The sequence below is a fragment of the Diospyros lotus genome, chromosome 5 (assembly GCF_014633365.1).
Source record: "Diospyros lotus cultivar Yz01 chromosome 5, ASM1463336v1, whole genome shotgun sequence".
NCBI lineage: Eukaryota > Viridiplantae > Streptophyta > Magnoliopsida > Ericales > Ebenaceae > Diospyros > Diospyros lotus.
Window position 1 is genome coordinate 11856037 of NC_068342.1, and position 18225 is coordinate 11874261.

Here is an 18225-nt window from a genome sequence, read left to right on the forward strand (position 1 = left end):
AATCTTAGACCCAGCAATAGAGGTAATTATCAACCCAAGACTAGAAATATCGATTAAAACCGAGGTGGTGTATCCGTAGATGTGAGAGATTTTTCCATCTTTACAATGAAGCAAAAGGGCGGAAAATTAATTTGGCAACAGCCTATCTTAATGATACAGTTGATTCATGGTATCAAGGTTGGCTTTAGACAAGGAAAGTTGAGGTCAATTGGGCTGAGTTTGCAGAAGACCTGTGTGAACATTTTGGGGAGAATTCTATGATGGATGTGATTGAAGAATTTAATGAGTTGAGACAAGAAAGATCAGTGTCTGACTATCAAATTCAGTTTGAGGAGTTAAGGTCTCTGATGTGGAGTTCACAACCAACACTAATGAAACAATATTTTGTGTCTAGTTTCATCAGCGACCTTAAGGAGTTTAAGCCAACATCAAGATGATGCAACCTGTGACGGTGAAGCAGGCCGCTAAGAAGGCGAAGTTACAAGAGCTTGCATTGGAAGCAATTTTCAATAAGAACACGATCGTGACAGTAACTCAGCCTATGTTCTATCAACCATTGGAGGGGAATCAAGTAAATGCGAATTCTAAAGTTTACCCAAGCCCTAATGCAACCAACTCAACTGCTATGGTGCGAAGAAGGAAATTAGGATTATGTTATAAATATGGAGATAAATTTAACCCCAACCACCAATGCCAAGGACAATCATTGAACATGGAAGGAGTAGAGAACAAATACGAAGGAGAAGAATCGGCGGGAATTGGGTGACGAAGAAGGCACAGTTGTAATAAGTTCCTTGGAAACAAGAAACCTCTCAAGAATGGGGGAATTGTCATGACCCCCCAAGGGCATTAGTTGTAATTGTTTCTTGTCTGTATTCTTCCCATGAGTTAGTTTGTTATTTGGGTAATAACTACATGGATGTAAACAACCTACAAATAGGTTGTTGAATAGAGAATAGGCAGCTATTGATCGAATGAATTCCATTCTATGTTCCCTCTCTATTATGATCCCCCCCCCCCCCCCGGCCCCCTTTCCTTCAATTCTCCTCAATTTCCCCCTTAATTTCTTGCCTTATTCTCACTGAACTAGTGAGAATTCCTTGCCAGATTAAGGGGTTTGACAATTTGCTATTAGAGCACCCCTCGACTGACAAAGCTTTTGGCAATTTTAACCCCTATGGCAGACAGAACAAGGATGAAGAATTTTGAGACCTAGCTGCAGCAGTTCAACTCCATTGTCACCGGCCTACAAACTAAAGTGGATCTATTACAAATTGGGTATAACCGGAATCATGAAGCGATTGTTTCGTTAGACCGGAAGATGGAGAACTCGATGGAAGGATTGGCGAGGAAGATGGATGGTGCGATCGCCCAGATGCACATTGAAATTGGTTGCCAAATAGGAGGCTTACAAAAGGAAGTTGGGAGCCAGATTTGGGAGCAACTACAAAGTTTCATGGGGATATTTACCCGTCAAAACTCGGTAAGAGTTTCCCCTGATTTTTCTCCTAGGGAGAGGTCGGACTCAATATTACCGAAGATTGGGGAAACCCAATGAGTTGTAGGAATCTTTGAATTCGAGAAAGAACCGACAAGGAACGGGGAGAACACGTTAGAAAGGAGGCAAGAAGTGCAAGCTACCCCAAATCAGTCCTATTTTCGTTTGCCAAAAATGGAGATTCCCCCTATTTGATGGCCTTAACAAGAGGTGGTGGGTAAGATGATGTGAAAGAATGTTCAATGTGTACAATATATCGGATCAACAGAAGGTTACCATGGTTGTCGCCTACCTCAATGATGTAGGGGATGCTTGGTTCCAGGGTTGGCCGAGGGTTAGAGAAGGCTACCAATGGGTTGAATGCGTGGAAGATTTGTGTGAAAGGTTTAGAGATCGGAGCATGATAGATATAGTAGAGGAATTCAATAAGCTAAGACAAAGAGGGTACGGTACAGAACTACCAACTAAGGTTTGAAGTAGTGTTCTAAAACGCGCTAGGTGCTAGTCGGGCGCTCGACTGGGGCCTAGCGCCTAGGGCGCCTAGGCGAGCCTAGAAAAATTGTTTTTATTTTTAAACATTTTGATGTTATTTTTAAGTAAATTAAAGCTGAAACAACAAGTGAAATAATGAAATTAAGTTTGAGAAAATAAATTGTTGTTTGCCAAGAGCCAACAATAGCAAAATGCAGCAATAAGAAGTTGTTATAAATATTAAATAACAATAACAAATATTAAAATATAAATAACATTTAACTTGTTTGCTCACAAGTTACAAATATTAAAATATTTAAAACAATAATAAATATTCAAATAACAAATTCACACATTAATAAATATTAACATAAACGATAAATTAAATAACAAAAAGAAAAAAAGGCAAGGCAACAGCAAGCAGCAAGCGTTCTTGCGCTTGCTGCTTGCTTATTGCTTATTGCTTACCACAGGGTGAGGAGTGAGGAAGACGAGAGAGAGAGAGCTGGAAAGTAGAGTGGAATGAAGGTCGGCAGCGACAGCGTGAGACGAAAAGGCTAACAGGAATGGAAAGCGGCGACGACAACTCCGCAAGAGACGATAGCGGCGTGCGACGAGAGAGACTTTGACAAAAAGGGCAAGCGACGACAGCGACGGTGACTCGACAAGAGACAGTCGGCGGTGGTGTGCAAGAGAGAGAAGGGGAAATCGACGAGGTAAGGGGAAACAAAAACCCTAATCGGCCAGGCGGTTCACGCGACTAGGCGTCGCCCGGTACCGATTAGCCGGGCCAACGCCTAAGGGGGCCGATTAGGCCATAATCACGGCGGTCTATGTCCGCCTAACGCCTCAACGCCACCTAGGCAGCCGCCTAGGCCGAGTTTTAGAACACTGGTTTGAAGAGCTGAAATCGCTAATGATAAACCTTAATCCCCATCTAACCGAGGCTTATTTCATCTCAAGCTTGATTAGTGGTTTGAGTGAGGAATTAAGGCCCATAGTTAAGATGATGCAAGCAACCAAAGACGATTAAACAAGTAGTTGGAAGTGCTAAATTGCAAGAATTAACGATGGAGTCCCTAATGAAAAAGCAGAGGCTACAGGCAAGGGGGATAAGTTCTAGTGTCCTACAGTAAGGAGGTAAAAGTTATGGCAAGGAGGTCATTGAAATCAACCAAGGTTCTAGGGATTTGACAGTCCCAACCACCGTCACTAAAACTTATGAAGCAGAGGAGGCATCCCAGATTATGCTTCCGGTGTGGGAAAAAATACTCCCTCAACCATCAGTGCAAGAGACAGCTGCTTTAGGTGGAAGGGGAAGAAGAAGAAGAAAAGGAAGAAGGGGAGGACGTGACTGCATTTCAAAGTGAATTTGAAGCAAAGGATAATGGAGAAGTCTTCCTCCATGCACTAAAGGGATTGACCAATAGAAAGATAATCAAGGTGGAAGGAAGGATACCTAACTGCAAATTGATGGTCTTAATTGATAGTGGGAGTACCCATAGTTTTTTGGATGAGGACAGCAAGGAGAGTGGGTTGTAAACTAACTAGTACTCAACCCCCATAAATGACCGTGGCCAATGGTAGCAAAGTGATGAGCAAATCTGCATGTGTTGGGTTTTGTTAGGAGATGCAAGGAGAGGAGTTTGAGGCTGACTTAAGATTGTTAACGTTAGGAAGATGACATCGTATTGGGGGTGGATTGGATAAAGAATGTGAACCCTATAAGTTTTGATTTCAACAAGATGGAGGTGACTTTTGAAAAGAATGGCAAGAAGATGACCCTTACCGGTAGCTTGGAAACAGGCGCATGCAAGATGATCACAAGAAAGAGGTTACAAAAGATGCTCAAGAACAAGTTGCCCCAAGTGGCACAGTTGTTCTCTATTCAAGCCATGGAGTATCTAGAGGAAAACAAGGAACAAAGAGGAGAACTCATGTTGACAGTCAATAGCTAACTTGAGTCCAACTTAAAGGTATGGGAGCTTGACTCTCAACACATATTGTTAGTTGAGTTTGAGGACTTATTTGTAGAGCCTAATTCCCTACTGCCGAAAAGATCCCTTGACCATTCCATCCCACTAAAACCCAACACTGAGCTTGTCAACATAAGATCTTATTGATACCCACCAAATCTAAAAGACTGAGATTGAAAAAATGGTCAAGGAAATGCTTCAGAAATCCATTATCAAACCTAGCCTTATCCCTTTTGCATCACCTGTGTTGCTTGTTAAAAGAAAGACAGTTCTTGGCGATTCTATGTTGACTATCATCAACTCAACACCATGACAATCAAGAACAAGTTCTCTATTCCCATCATAGATAACCTATTGGATGAATTAAAGAATGCCACAATATTCTCCAAATTAGACCTCCAATCGAGTTACCATCAAATTAGAATAAGACTTGAAAACATACCCAAAACTGCATTCAAAACGCACCATGAGCATTTCAAATTCATAATGATGCCCTTCGGCCTCACTAATGCCCCAACCACATTCCAAGCCCTAATGAACCAAATCTTTGCTCCTTATCTCTGAGATTTCATCTTAGTATTTTTTAATGATATCCTAGTATACAGCCCTTCTTTTTCCAAACATATTGATCACCTAAGGGTTACATTTGAAGTCCTTAGACTCAACCAATTATATGTTAAAAGGTCAAAGTGCGCCTTTGCCCAAAGGCAAGTTGAATACCTAGTATTTTTTAACGATATCCTAGTATACAGCCCTTCTTTTTCCAAACATATTGATCACCTAAGGGTTACATTTGAAGTCCTTAGACTCAACCAATTATATGTTAAAAGGTCAAAGTGCGCCTTTGCCCAAAGGCAAGTTGAATACCTAGGGCACATCATCTCTAGTTTAGGGGTTAGCACAGATCCAAAGAAAGTGCCTGCCATGACTTCTTGGCCAAGGCCTGCCACTATAAAGGCTCTGAGGGGATTTCCTAGACTCACAGGCTACTATAGAAAATTTGTGAAAGATTATGAGATAATTAGTAGGCCACTCACTGAACTGTTATAGAAGAATTTTCATTGGAATCCCAAGGCCGAAAAAGCCTTTATACGGCTAAAAAGGGCAATGGAAGAGGTTCCCGAATTAGCCCTACCAGACTTCAGTAAATCGTTTGTGCTAGAAACTAATGCAGAAGGGCAAACTATTGGCTTTCATTAGCCAAGCATTAGCCCCTAAGCACCACAATTTGAGTACTTATGATAAGGAGTAGCTGGCTATGTTGACTACTATGGAGAAATGGCGTTATTACTTGGAGGGAAATCAATTCATAATAAAGACAAATCACAAGAGCTTAAAATTTTTACTACAGCAAAAGCTACACACGGAATTACAAAGGAAAAGGATAACCAAGCTCATGGGACTAGATTATATCATACAATACAAGAAGGGGAAGAAGAATATTGTTGTTAATGCATTGTCCCGTTGTTTTGGTAACAGGGGGGTGTGATCAACTGTCATGAACCTTGGGGATGAGCTAGGGTATGAGAGGAAGATCGAGAATATTAAGAGAAGAATCTGGGGGAGAAATTAGTTTGGAGGGAGAGAACAACAAGAGATAAGGGAGGAGATCACCGAGAGAGAAAGAAAAGAGAGAAATATTAGAGAGAAAATAGACTATTCAATTCCTTTTTTAGCATATCCCTTTCCTACAGCTGAGGCAATACATATAGCCTCACTTAGCTACCAAACAAAACTCTCCAACCAACTAAGCTACAAGACAAAAAGAGAAAATAACATAACAACAACACTCATGTGCTGTAACCAAATTACAAAAATACCCCCCAACTGTAATTGTATCTCAATTACAGCTTTACCCCTATAATACCCAAGGTCGTGACATCAACTCAAAAACAAGATCTTGCAAGCCTTGCGTGGATCCCCTTTGGGAGGACATTCCGGTATGCAGTGCACCTACCACAAGGTGAAAATTTTTCTATTGGCCTAGGATGAAGCAATTTGTGATGGAATTTGTAATGGCTTGTGATGTGTGTAAGAGATAAAAGCATGAGACAGTAGCAACCCCAGGGCTGTTGCAGCCATTGGCCACCCCTAACCAAGTGTGGAGTAACATATTAATGGATTTTATCAAAGGGTTACCCAAGTCTGAGGGGAAGGACTGCATATTGGTGGTAGTTGATCGATTCACAAAGTTCGCCCACTTCCTTTCTCTCCCATCCCTCCACGACTCAAGAGGTAGCCCGAATTTTCTCGACCAAGTGGTAAAGTTGTATGGAATACCACATAATGTAGTATCTGACAAGGACAAGTTGTTTACTAGTCTACTATGAAAAGAGTTGTTGAAATCTTTGGGGATTAAGCTTCACATGTCCACAGCTTATCACCCCCAAATAGATAGAAAAACGAAGAGAGTTAACCAATGCCGTGAAACCTACCTACGTTGCCTCTGTTTCCTATAGCCCAAGGGTTGGCATAAGTGGCTCTCGTTGGCCCAATGATGGTACAACTCCTACCACCATAGTTCAATAAAAATGTCACCATTCGAGGCAATGTATGGATACAAACCCCCACTCCTACCAGTCACTGTTGGCTCAACCACAGTAACAACTATTGGGTTTTTGCATAAAGTAATCTATCTAGACGATGAAGAAGACAGTTGAACCCTTAGGTGGATGGATGCGACTGGAATTTTCTAAGTTAGAGAGAGTTAACTTAGATGTTATATTATAAGGGTTATTTTAGTCATTGTGTAGATAAAATAACAACCTTTGTAATTACCACCCCCTATGGTCTATAAATACTAAATAGAAGGTGATGGCTAGGCAGTCGGACATAACAATCATTCATTTAATTTTGTCTCTGAATACAAGTGAGATTGCCAAGAGGAGAGAAAAGGCTTTGAGAGAAAGATAGTCTTTGTAATATCTAGAGAAGGGCAGTGTACTTGTGTGATAGAGAGTGGAGGGTTCTTTTAATATGTTTTATCTAGTTTCTAATGGATTGCTCTCGAGATTTGCGATTGGATGTAGGACAAATCCTTGATCAGTTCGAACCAGGATATATCTTGCGCCTACTGACTTGGTTTGATTGTATCTTTTCTGTTCTTTGTTTAATTCTGTTCTTGCATTTCTAGTTTATATTTTTATGTTGTGTGGTCGATTTCGAGTGAGGAGTGTTGAGAGATTTGGCAAATATCAAGAATTGATTGAGTTTCTAAGAGCTCCTAATCCTAACAGCAACAATGGATACTTACCTGCAGCAAAGACAGCAGGTCCTACAGTTACTAAAGGAGTTGTCTACTGCCCAAAATCGCATGAAGCAGTTTGCAAATAGGAGTGAACGGGAGTTCAATGTGAGAGATCTAGTCTATTTAAAGCTAATAGCATGTTCATCATAAGGCTCTTTCCCAAGGGCATGTCACTAAACTAAGCCCAAAGTTTTATAGCCCATTCCCTGTTACAGCCAGATTTGAAAAGGTTGCCTACCAACTCCAATTGCCGGCTAATTGCAAAATTCATCAAGTATTCCACGTCCCTGCTCAAGAGGTCAGTAGGGCATACAAGAAGTCAACCCATCCTCACCTCCCTTTACTCAAGACACCAATCCTATTGAGAAACCAACAGCTATAGTCGACCGGAGGATTATCTACAAGCAAGGGGCTCCCCTGACTCAAGTGTTGGTGAGATGGTCCCACCTCCACCTGGATAACAACACCTGTGAGTACTTACCAAACCTCCTCCAACAGTTTCCTCAGGTTGCGCTAACTCAAGTGTTGTTATTTTGGTTGTTATAGTTTATGTTTTACTTTGTAACATAATTACTTACCTAGGAGAAGTAGCTATATAAAGCTACTAGAGCTGTAAAGAAATCATTATGTGAAATGATAATTGAATTCTTTTTTCTCTCTCAACTCTAATCTCTCGCTTGTTCCTTTCTGATTTCCCTGTTCTCTCTCTATTCTTGTTGTTCTCCCTCTCTATCTGTCTAATTCTCCCCCAATTCTTCACAATTCTCCCTCCCTTTCTATTCTCTTTTTCCCGATTTCTTCCAAATTCCCTTACAAACCCTAGGTTAAACCTTGGTGCATGACACAAATATCAATAGAAAATTCCAGATTTCTTTCCAAACATTCTCTCTCCCCCCCCCCCCCCTCCCCTTTTCTCATTCTCTGTTCTATTTCTCCCTACAATTCTCCTCAATTTCTTCCTTAATTTCTTGCCCAATTCTCAACGAACCAGTGAGAATACCCTGTCAGATTCAGAGGTCTGACATATTATTATTATTGTCATTATATGATATGTTCAGATGCTTGCTTGATTCTCATGGGCCTTTGCTCCTTAAGGGTTAGGCTCCAGTCATGATTCCCCTTTCAGGTCATCACACTACAGTAGCTTCAGTTAAATCTTGTGCATGACAGAAGATAAATCAAGTATAAAATCTTTAGAAATGGAGAAAAAGCTCTATGCCCCCCAAATTAGCATTTGTAGAGTTATTTGTTACCTTAGCTTTCAAAGAAGAAGGATTTAGATGTAATGTCAGTCTACAGTGACTTGTAAGCTTTTATCCCTGGTTTTGCATAATTTAGCTCTCAACAAAATCTCAATGCCAAAGAGAAAGTCTCCTCCTTTCTCAGTTAACTTCGTTACCTCATCCAACAATCTTATAGTCCTAACTCCAATCTGTCAAACACCTCTTTATTCCAGTTTTGAATAGATCCCCGTAACTTAGTTTCCTCCCAAAACAAAAGCTAAATGGCCCATCTACCTATTCCTGGCCCAGTAACTTTTCACGACACTCACAAAATCGATTTCTAGGCCATATTTTCTCAAACCTGAAGAGTTTCTGGCTTATTCTAATACTACCATACTGAATCATAGTTGAAGCCTGACTGAAATAGACCACAGAAGGAAAGATTAACAAACATCTGCAAAACTATCCCCCGCCAGTTCCTGAAACCAAAAGTCTAAGACCTAATCTAAGTGCAATCCATCAACTGCCAACAGTCTATAAGCAATACAATTACAAAGCCCCTCAAAATTCAGTCAGATCTCAAACAACCAGTTCAGTAATGGAAGAATCCAATGACAATAAAGTATCTCCATGCACCAAGGAAACCTCCAAATCACTCTCACTCCCAATAACTCCTCCAAGATCATTCTTCCTCTAGGGAATGCTCTAGGGACTATACACCTCAGAAAAATTGCACAAGTCAAGCACATCTATACAAAACACTAGAAAGGTCCAAATGCTATACAAATCATAAACAAGTAGCACTATCCCCAAAATATTAATAAAGAAAGTAAGCCAGACAAAAATTCAGATTGCAGACCAACCCTGTTCCTGTCCTGTTGGTATTTCTGTTTTAAATAATAGACAACACATAAAAGTGAACAAGAAAAAAATCATACCTTAGATTCTAACTTCTGTACTTCAGTAACTTGGTCAGCTGATGAAGCTGATAATTTTCCCAGCTCGTTAGCCTGTTATAAAAAAGCAAGGGTTTATCTCATCACCATCCAAGAATATCCTGGTTAGGTCCAAGGTCACCCACCTTCCTATTAAGAACAATAGAAAGAGATTGGGCATCTGCCCGAAGAGAATGAATATCCGAAGCAGCATCTTTGTATTTACTTAGCTGACTTTGCATGCTACCCATGTCCTCTGGAAATGAGGAAACCAAGGCTTTGAACTCTGCAATGATTTTTTTCCTACCTGAAATAAAGAATATATACCCCAAGATTGTAGTATAATATCAAAAAAACAAGAGCCTGTGCATATAAAACAAAATAAGAAAAAAATCCTTAGGGTTCACAATACCAGGTTCCCTGAATGCATCTTCCAGCCTATTCTCAATCAGATTTTGCTCACTAATTTGTTTCTGTATCTCAATTCCAAACTCAGTAATTCTAGATTCAGTAATTGCTGAATTTCGTTGCAAAATATCAAGTAAATCATTTCTCATGTTCATTTCTTTTTCCCCCAAGGCCAGGCTATCCTTGTCAGCCTACAATTTCAATCACAAAAGAACGTAGTCAGCATTGTAACAAAATCCTTTCACAGAAATGAACATAAAAAAAGCATAAATGAAACTACCGACCAGTTACAACCTGTAGTTTCTCAAATAGTGCCAGATAATGGAACAGATCTGCTTTTGACTTTGCAAGCTGCTCCCTTAACAGCACATAGGGTTGGGATGAGGAAATGCCATTCAAATTCTTCACAGTATTCTGTCAAGAAAACATTGGTTAAAACATGAGCAAACAAGTGCAACAGAACAATAGAATAATGAAACCAAAAAACTATTTTAAGTTGACCTGCAAATCAGATAAGTGTTTCAGAATTCCTATCCTTTCTTCATGGAGGTGCTTGAGTTCATGTAGTTGACAAGATGTTTGGTCCTATGCAGAGACCTCAGATCAATTCAGTTTCCCAATATTTTAACCAAAACTAATCGAGTAGGGTAAAAATTTCCAGCATATTACCAATAATTCCTTGAGAGCAGACTCCATATCTTGCAAATCCTTTTGCTTATCTTTTGTCTTGTCAACAGCAGCCTGCTTATTCACTAAATTTAGGACAGGGAAGAGTGCTCCTTTTGCTGCATCCATGTCTGCTCTCAGACTTGCCAATTTAGAGTTACTTTCATCTAACTCTGCAACAGTACTATCCAGTTCCGCTTCAAGAAACAGCAAGGGCTACAGTCAGATCTGCTGATCCACTGACACTATCGGACAAAGATGTTAACTAACTACCATCTCATGCATTATTATATTATTTTTCTCTGGTACAGAAATTAAGTTAAGAGGTTCACGTGAAATACTCATAGAACTATGCTAAAAACTGAAGAGAGATGAAATCACTTTAAGACAGCACATAAAATGAAAAGGTTATGGAATTAGGCAATTCTCAAGGTAATAACCAGTTGTAAGGCAACTTCCAGAAGTCTTCCATAAAAGGCCAACATCTAAAAGTGACCAAAGATACATGAGATGCCCATAAACAACAAAAGTATAGTTGGCGCAACCACTAGGTTTTTGGAAAGTAACACAAGCATCTTACCTCCATCTAACAGGTATAACCAAAAGAACCAAGATGTATGGCAGTCAACTCTAAAGTGTCTCACTGACATGCCCAAGTTAATGCAACTTAAGGAATGTTGACCAGGATATGTAGACAGTAAAATAAAGGTTACGCAATCATGTCACCTGATTATAGCTCTAAATATAAACAAATGCAACCTAATACTTCAATACTGACAGTGATGCGGTGGGGCCATATCAAAAAGATACTGTGAAGTCTCTCAGATGAGTCTCGAACAGAATAGAGATTAGAGGGAGATCAAAGAAGAGAAAAGTGTTTTGGAGGAAGAATTTGAAAGAGAGAATTGGGAGGGAAGAGAAATAGGAGGGAAAGAATTCTGTTATTTCTTAACATGAACTCCCATTCTCATAGATCTTAGCCTTATATAGGCTCTTCCCACAAACTAACAGCATAACCGTAGGAGAAACAATCAACAAAGCAACAACAATCTAATACAAGTGGCTATTGCCTTAACAACAAATTTTCAAAATTGCCCCTGGATTGTGACATTCCCCGCCCCTTGAAATCATTCTTGTCCTCAAGAATTTAGAGCAGACTAGTAGCTCCAGGGAATTGCTTGAGCAATTCTGATAGGTATTCCCAAGTTGTGTGGTCAGAATGCATGTGTGACCACATTACCAACACTTGAGTCAAGGGAACCGTGCTTTGGTAGATAACTCTCTTATCTGTAATGGCTTGAGGCTCCAAAACTTCTTCCAAATCTTCATACACAGCTGGCAAGTCTTGGCTAGTAGTAGCATTAGGTTAAATAGACTTCTTCAGCAATGAGACATGGAACACGAGGTGAGTGTTGACCCTTGCCGTCAACTGCAGCTTATAGGCCACCTTTCCCACCTTGGATTCCATGGGATAGGGGCTAAAGTACATGGGACTGAGTTTGGAGATTGGTGTAGCTAGAAAAGGATGTGGTAGGAATCTCTTCACCTTCAGATAGACCCTATCCCCCACATTAAAAGATCTATCACTCCTACTATTTGCCTTCTGCTTCATCTTGTTCTAGGTTGTGGCCAATTCCCACTTAAGTATGGTTAGCATTTCTTGTCTCTATTGCAAGTATTGTTCCACGATAGCCATGGTTGTTGTAGTGTTGGATAAGGCCGGCAACAGGGGAGGCCTATAATCGAATGCTACTTCAAAGGGGCTCCATTTGATGGCATTGTGGTAGCTAGAGTTATATCACCATTGTGCCAAGGACAACAACCTATTCCAACTTTTAGGCTTAGTGAAGCACATACACCTTAAGTAAGCCTCTAGGCACTAATTAACTCTCCCAGTTTGGCCATCTGTTTGAGGATGATATACAATAGACATATGAAGCCCCACTCCCAAGCTCTTACACAGTTCTTGCCAAAAAATGCTAGTGAAGATCTTGTCCCTATCAGACACAATTGATTTAGGCACCCCGTGAATTTTAACCACTGAATCTAGGAACATTCTTGCCACCTCTTGAGCTGAAAAATGACGTGTGAGACTGATGAAGTGTGTAAATTTGATTAGTCAATCCACCACTACCAGTATTACATCCTTTCCTTCAGATCTAGGGAGACCTTCTATAAGATCCATGGAAATGTCCTACTAAGCCTGTTTAGGTATAGCTAATGGTTGCAATAGACCTAGATAGGCCACTTGTTCGTGTTTACAATGCTAACAAATGGCACAAGATAACACAAACTCAACTACATACTTCTTTTATCCAGGCCAATAGAATAATTGTCTCACCTTTTGATATGTAGCCCTAATTCCTGAGTGACCACCCAATGGGGAACAATGTAGTGTGATCGGAATCCTTTCCTTCAATGCTCTGTCATTTCCCACCACCAACCTTCCATTGAATCTAACCAAGCCATTGGAGAGTGTGTATCTTGGACTCCCTATAGGATGCACCGTAAGTTGGTTATAAGGTCCTTTAGCCATGAAGTTTGTTCATAACTCTCGACTAACTCGTTAACCCATTTAGGTACCACGACAATTATAGATTGGTAGTTTTCCTTCTCTCCCCTCCTTGATAGGGCATCAGCCACCACATTTTCCTTCCCCTTTCAGTAGAGAATGGTGTCATCCAGCCCCATTAACTTCGAAACCCCCTTCCTCCGCAATTGGGTATGCAACCTTTGCTGAGATAGGAATTGTAAACTCTCGTTATCTGTTTTGATTATAAAAGGATTCCCTTCTAAGTAGTGTCTCCATTTCTCCACCGCCCCCAACACTACCAACAACTCCTTATCATAAACACTTAGCCCAAGATGCTTTGGAGCCAAAGCCTGGCTGATATAAGCTACCATATTGATTTGGTGATATTCGGACCTTAGGTCCAATGTGGAAAATACTTTGGCCCCAAATAACTCATCTAATAGATCATCAATGAGGGGTATAGGGAATTTATTTTTTATGTTGTTGGAGTTGAGTTGACGGTAGTCAACACAAAACCTTCACTTTCCATCTTTTTTTTTTCACAAAGAGAATAGGAGAGGCAAACGGGCTTTGGCTAGATTGAATGATAGAGGTGGAAAACATGTTGGAGACTTGTTTCTCTATTTCTACTTTATGAATTGGTGAATATCTACAGGCTCTAATGTTCACAGGGGTAGAGTTAGGCTTGAGGTGTATGGAATAGTCCAGTGGTCTGTGGGGTGGTAGTGAGTTGGGTTTAGCAAATAGGTCCTTAAATTTCATTAAAAGTATGTGTAAGCTATTTGAAAGTCGTACCTTAGTGGAAAGTTGGAGAGTGGTAGAGCTGCCAGCTATTTGATGCTTCTTTCCTTCCACTTCTACTTCTATTCCTCCCCATTCCATAGCTTGTATTGAATACAGCTATGTAATTTACCCCCCTTTACTCTATATTAACTTCTATAATTTCCTTTCATTGATCACTTTACACTCCCCTTGTTCCATACTACCCATTAGAGTCAACTTCTTACCCCCCCATCTCCACAGTGACTTTCAATTTGTTGAAGTCAAATGTCAAGGGACCAACTATACGCATCCAGTCAACTCCTAGAACAATGTCATAGCCCCCCAATTCCGAAATTCTCATATCATCTTAGAATTATTGCCCTTGCATTATCCATCTAAAGTCCACACACTTGTAGTTGTTGTACATTTTATTTCCATTAGCCACTGGCACTAATAAGGGGGCAGTGGATGTCATTCTACATGTCAGCTCGGTGGCAGTGGCTTCATTCAAGAAGTTGTGAGTACTGCCACTATCTATCAACACCATAAGCTTCCTCTTCCCTACCTACCCCCTCACCTTGATTATTTTCCCAGCTGGTCCCCCTCTGAGAGCGTGGAAAGAGATCTCTCCACCCTCATCCCCTTGGTCTTCCTCAAGCATGGTCTTTGCAACTTCCCCTTTTTCTTCTTCCTCCACTTCCCCTGCTTGGTCTTGATCTGCCCCTTCCATGTTTAAGAGTTGTCACTTACATTGGTGTCCAGGGCTATATCAATCCCCACACTTGTAGCATAATCCCATTAGCCTCCTCTGCTCCATAGTGGTAGTTTTGTTAGCAAGTGGATTGGAGTTTCCTTTAGGTATGCCTGGAATCGATCCAGCAACTAAGGCTCAGGAATTACCCCCCGTGGGATGGCTAACAATAGGCACCAGGCCTTGGGAATGTCTTATTCTTTTTGAAAATAGCGTCCAGGGTTAATTCTTGCAACCTAGCCTTTTCTTCCACTTGTCTCACCATAGTCAACATCATCATCTTCACCATAGATCTTAGCTCGTCCTTTAAGCCACTAATAAAACTAGACACAAAGTATTGCTCTATAAGGGAGGGTTGAGCATTCCACATTAGAGCACCTAATTCCTCAAATTTTTCTTGATAGTCAGTGATCGATCCTTCCTACTTAAGTTTGTTAAATTCCTCGATCATGTTAGCCATATTTCTCTCCCCAAAATGCTTGCACAACTCCTCAGCAAAATCAAACCATCTTGTTTCCACTCCTCTAGATCTAGACCATCCTTGAAACCACGCATCAATCATATCATTCAGATAGGCAGTGGTAAGGGTAATCATTTGATGTTCAACAACATTATAAAACTAGAAGAAGCGCTCACACCGGCAAATCCAACACCTAGGCTTGGATCCATCAAATAGAGGTACTTCTAACCCCAGCGTCGGTGTGAGTAGTATTATGAGAAGACAATTCTCTTACCTGCACTCTTGGTGCCCCCTCATATAAGTTTTCTATCTCTAACACACTTGGAGGTCTAGGAAGAATACCTTGGCCTACCACACCTGAATCAGCTACAAATCTGGAAGGAAATTCCAGAGGTAACTAGAATTGAGGAAGTCAAGACAATATGTTAAACATGCTATTGATTCTATGTTCGTGTTGTTCCATTATTTCTCTATGCCGTTCTAATTCTCTTTGCATGCCTTCTCAAGAGGCTGTGAGATCCTCACACATCCCTTCTGTGATTGCAATTACATCTTCTCTGCTTTAAGTGATAGCTTTGTGAGTCTCTGTCATTCTGAATGTGTCATTCCAAACTCCAGTGCTTCCATTCTTGACTCCAATTGCTTTAATCTCATCCCATCCACCATAACAATCTATGACCAATCCACTCCTTCCAATCAGCACAGATCCTCAATTCAAATCACAGATCGCAATTCAACGTGATATAATCTATTCCGTTTTTCCGCAGCCACGCCAATTCTATGTCAAGGATCGTCGTCTTAAAAGTGTTCTTGCGCAAAGCTTCAAGATCAAGCATGGCATAGAATGACTTTGAGAAGCATGAACAACTCTTATATCTATTTAGAATAAATTTGCTTGTTGATCACAAGTACCACAGGTTAAAAACTTTTAGAGCTTAGCCATAAAAAGTCAGGCAGCCAATTATTTTCTACTTAGTGCCACTCTCTATGTAGTTAAAACGCAGATGAACTTCCAGAGTTGTTTGTTTGTACAATGAGGAATTTATAGATGATAAATATAGATATAAAGTGCAAATCTTTATTTTCTAATAAACTAGAAGTGAAGGCACCACATATGCCATAGAATTTTGATGTCTAAACAACCATATTTTTACCTCCCTTTCTATACACATATACTCTCTCACTCTTCCATTTCTATGAAGACCCTATTCTTTCCTTCCCCTTTGCTATGCCTACCAAGTACTCCATAGTTCATACTTGATTTAAAAAAAAATGTTTTTATAAAATCTCCTGGGAGTTCATCTTACATTGTACCATCTAACTCATCAGCATCCACCAAGATGCACACATCAAAATATTTCAGTTGCTTTATTGCATATCCCTAGTTTCACATACCCAATCCTCACATTCCAACAAGCATGCAGACCGACATACATATGAACAAAATACATACGAGCCACAATTTTAAGCTTCCAGACCTAACAAGGAGTCACCCTTTGTCCTAGTCTTTTGCAATTCCTAGATAATCTTTATTTTTGTGAAGTCATTCAGGTAATTAATGTTCATTGATTGCTCTTTTTTATAGCGGTCACTTTTTGGCAACCTTGTTATTAATGTTTATTCTTATCCAGATGTATACCCCTGTTAGACCATTTACAAATACTAAAGGTCGCACCACAAAAATATTATTGATGCCCAGTAAGACACTTAGTAATCACCATTCAGCAATGATAAAAAGCTTTTCAAAGCTGATCAAATGCTTAAGCTTACCCTACAGTTGAACAAGCATCTCTTTTCTAACTGAATTGATACATAAGAGTTTTGCAGTGAAATTTTGTCAACTAATAGAAATGAATAAATTCAAAGTATGACAGGCATTTACAGTAAATAAATCGTAATCTTGCTAAGTTATAATAACTTCCCCTTAAATAAATTCAATCTATGAATTCAATGTATGACTGGCACTTACAGTAAATAAATAGTAATCTTGCTAAGTTATACTAACTTACTCTTTAAACGTTTAATCTCAGCTTTATTCTTTGCATCACAATCTAGGTGGCACTGCAGTTCCCATGACAATTTTCTGTGACTCAAATGAAGATCACCAAGCTTCGCTCTTAAAGTTGTAATGTCATCCAATAAATCAGTGGATTCCTTTCGCCTAGATGAATCTAGAGACAAGGCAGTGTACAAAAAACAAGTGAGGAGAACCTCCAGAAGTAAATAGGCACACAGCAGATAACAAGTGTACATTGATCCTTCTTAATCTTACCATCTTCTGGAATTGCCTTCAAATTTGATTCATGCAGCGCATCTTTTAAGCACCACAAATCATCAATTGCAGACACAAGATTGCGTAATATGTTCTGGGACTTCTCATTACCTGTGCTTGTCTCTCTATCATTCTGGTCCATGGGTTTACTAGCAGAGCTACTTTCAGTAGCACCTGTTTCTAATAATCGGATTAAAAAGGCATCCTCAGGGGGAGACAAAGCTGCACATTTAAAAAGAAAACCCATTAACATGCAGAGACAACATTGCAAACAGAATTTGGCCAAAAAAACCAAAGTCATGATTCATTAAGATGATTGAATAATACAGCATACATCTAATTGAATATATAAAAGTTAGGCAGCTCAACAACTGTTAGTGGTTATTTCACAGAGAGAAGACAGATAAAGGAGATAAATAAAGAAGGAGAAATTCTAATCTGAAGGCAGAGATTCTTTATCTCGTCATTCCCTTGCTAGAGAGTGGTGTCAAGGACATCTGGCATAAGATTTTGCCATATTGTTCTTTTGCATGGATTTGTATTGTCAATGTGACCTTTAGAAGTCAGTTGACATTATGAATACTGTTCTACAGACACTAACTGGGCTAAAACAAGGCCCTGTTTGATGATGACGATGAAGCCTATCCATATGAAGAGCCAAAAGGGACATGAACCTTGAACAAAGAAGCAATAGAAGCCAAGATTTCACACCGCCCAAAATATCATATATAAACTGCACAAAGGAGGACAAATAGAAGAACCTGCCTTCAACCACACAAAAGAGAAAGACATTCAAACTAAAAATTGAACTCTCTATATATTCAAAAACTCTCTTATTTCTTTTACACTACATACACCCAAAAAGACAAAAAATGAAAGGAAATTCCCCTGTACAAAGGCTGGCCTATGCAACCCACCTCCAAGAACACAGAAAATCCAAGACAGAAGTTAGTATTACCCTCTGAACACCCAACACAAAGAATAAACAAATCCACATCTTCAGCAATGACCTATGCCCTAAAC

At 39.9% G+C, this 18225-nt stretch overlaps 1 protein-coding gene across 1 annotated transcript in view; it reads right to left on the bottom strand.

Annotated features, from left to right (window-relative positions):
• The window catches only part of LOC127801602 (E3 ubiquitin-protein ligase BRE1-like 1), a 46249-nt gene that overhangs the window by 20539 nt on the left and 7485 nt on the right, over positions 1–18225 (bottom strand). The window contains exons 4-11 of the mRNA XM_052336868.1: positions 17203–17424; positions 16940–17101; positions 10428–10621; positions 10260–10343; positions 10053–10172; positions 9763–9949; positions 9497–9657; positions 9354–9425 (exon numbers count right to left, since the gene is read on the bottom strand). Coding sequence (XP_052192828.1) covers positions 9354–9425; positions 9497–9657; positions 9763–9949; positions 10053–10172; positions 10260–10343; positions 10428–10621; positions 16940–17101; positions 17203–17424 — 1202 coding nt within the window. The remainder of the gene's footprint in view (positions 1–9353; positions 9426–9496; positions 9658–9762; positions 9950–10052; positions 10173–10259; positions 10344–10427; positions 10622–16939; positions 17102–17202; positions 17425–18225) is intronic.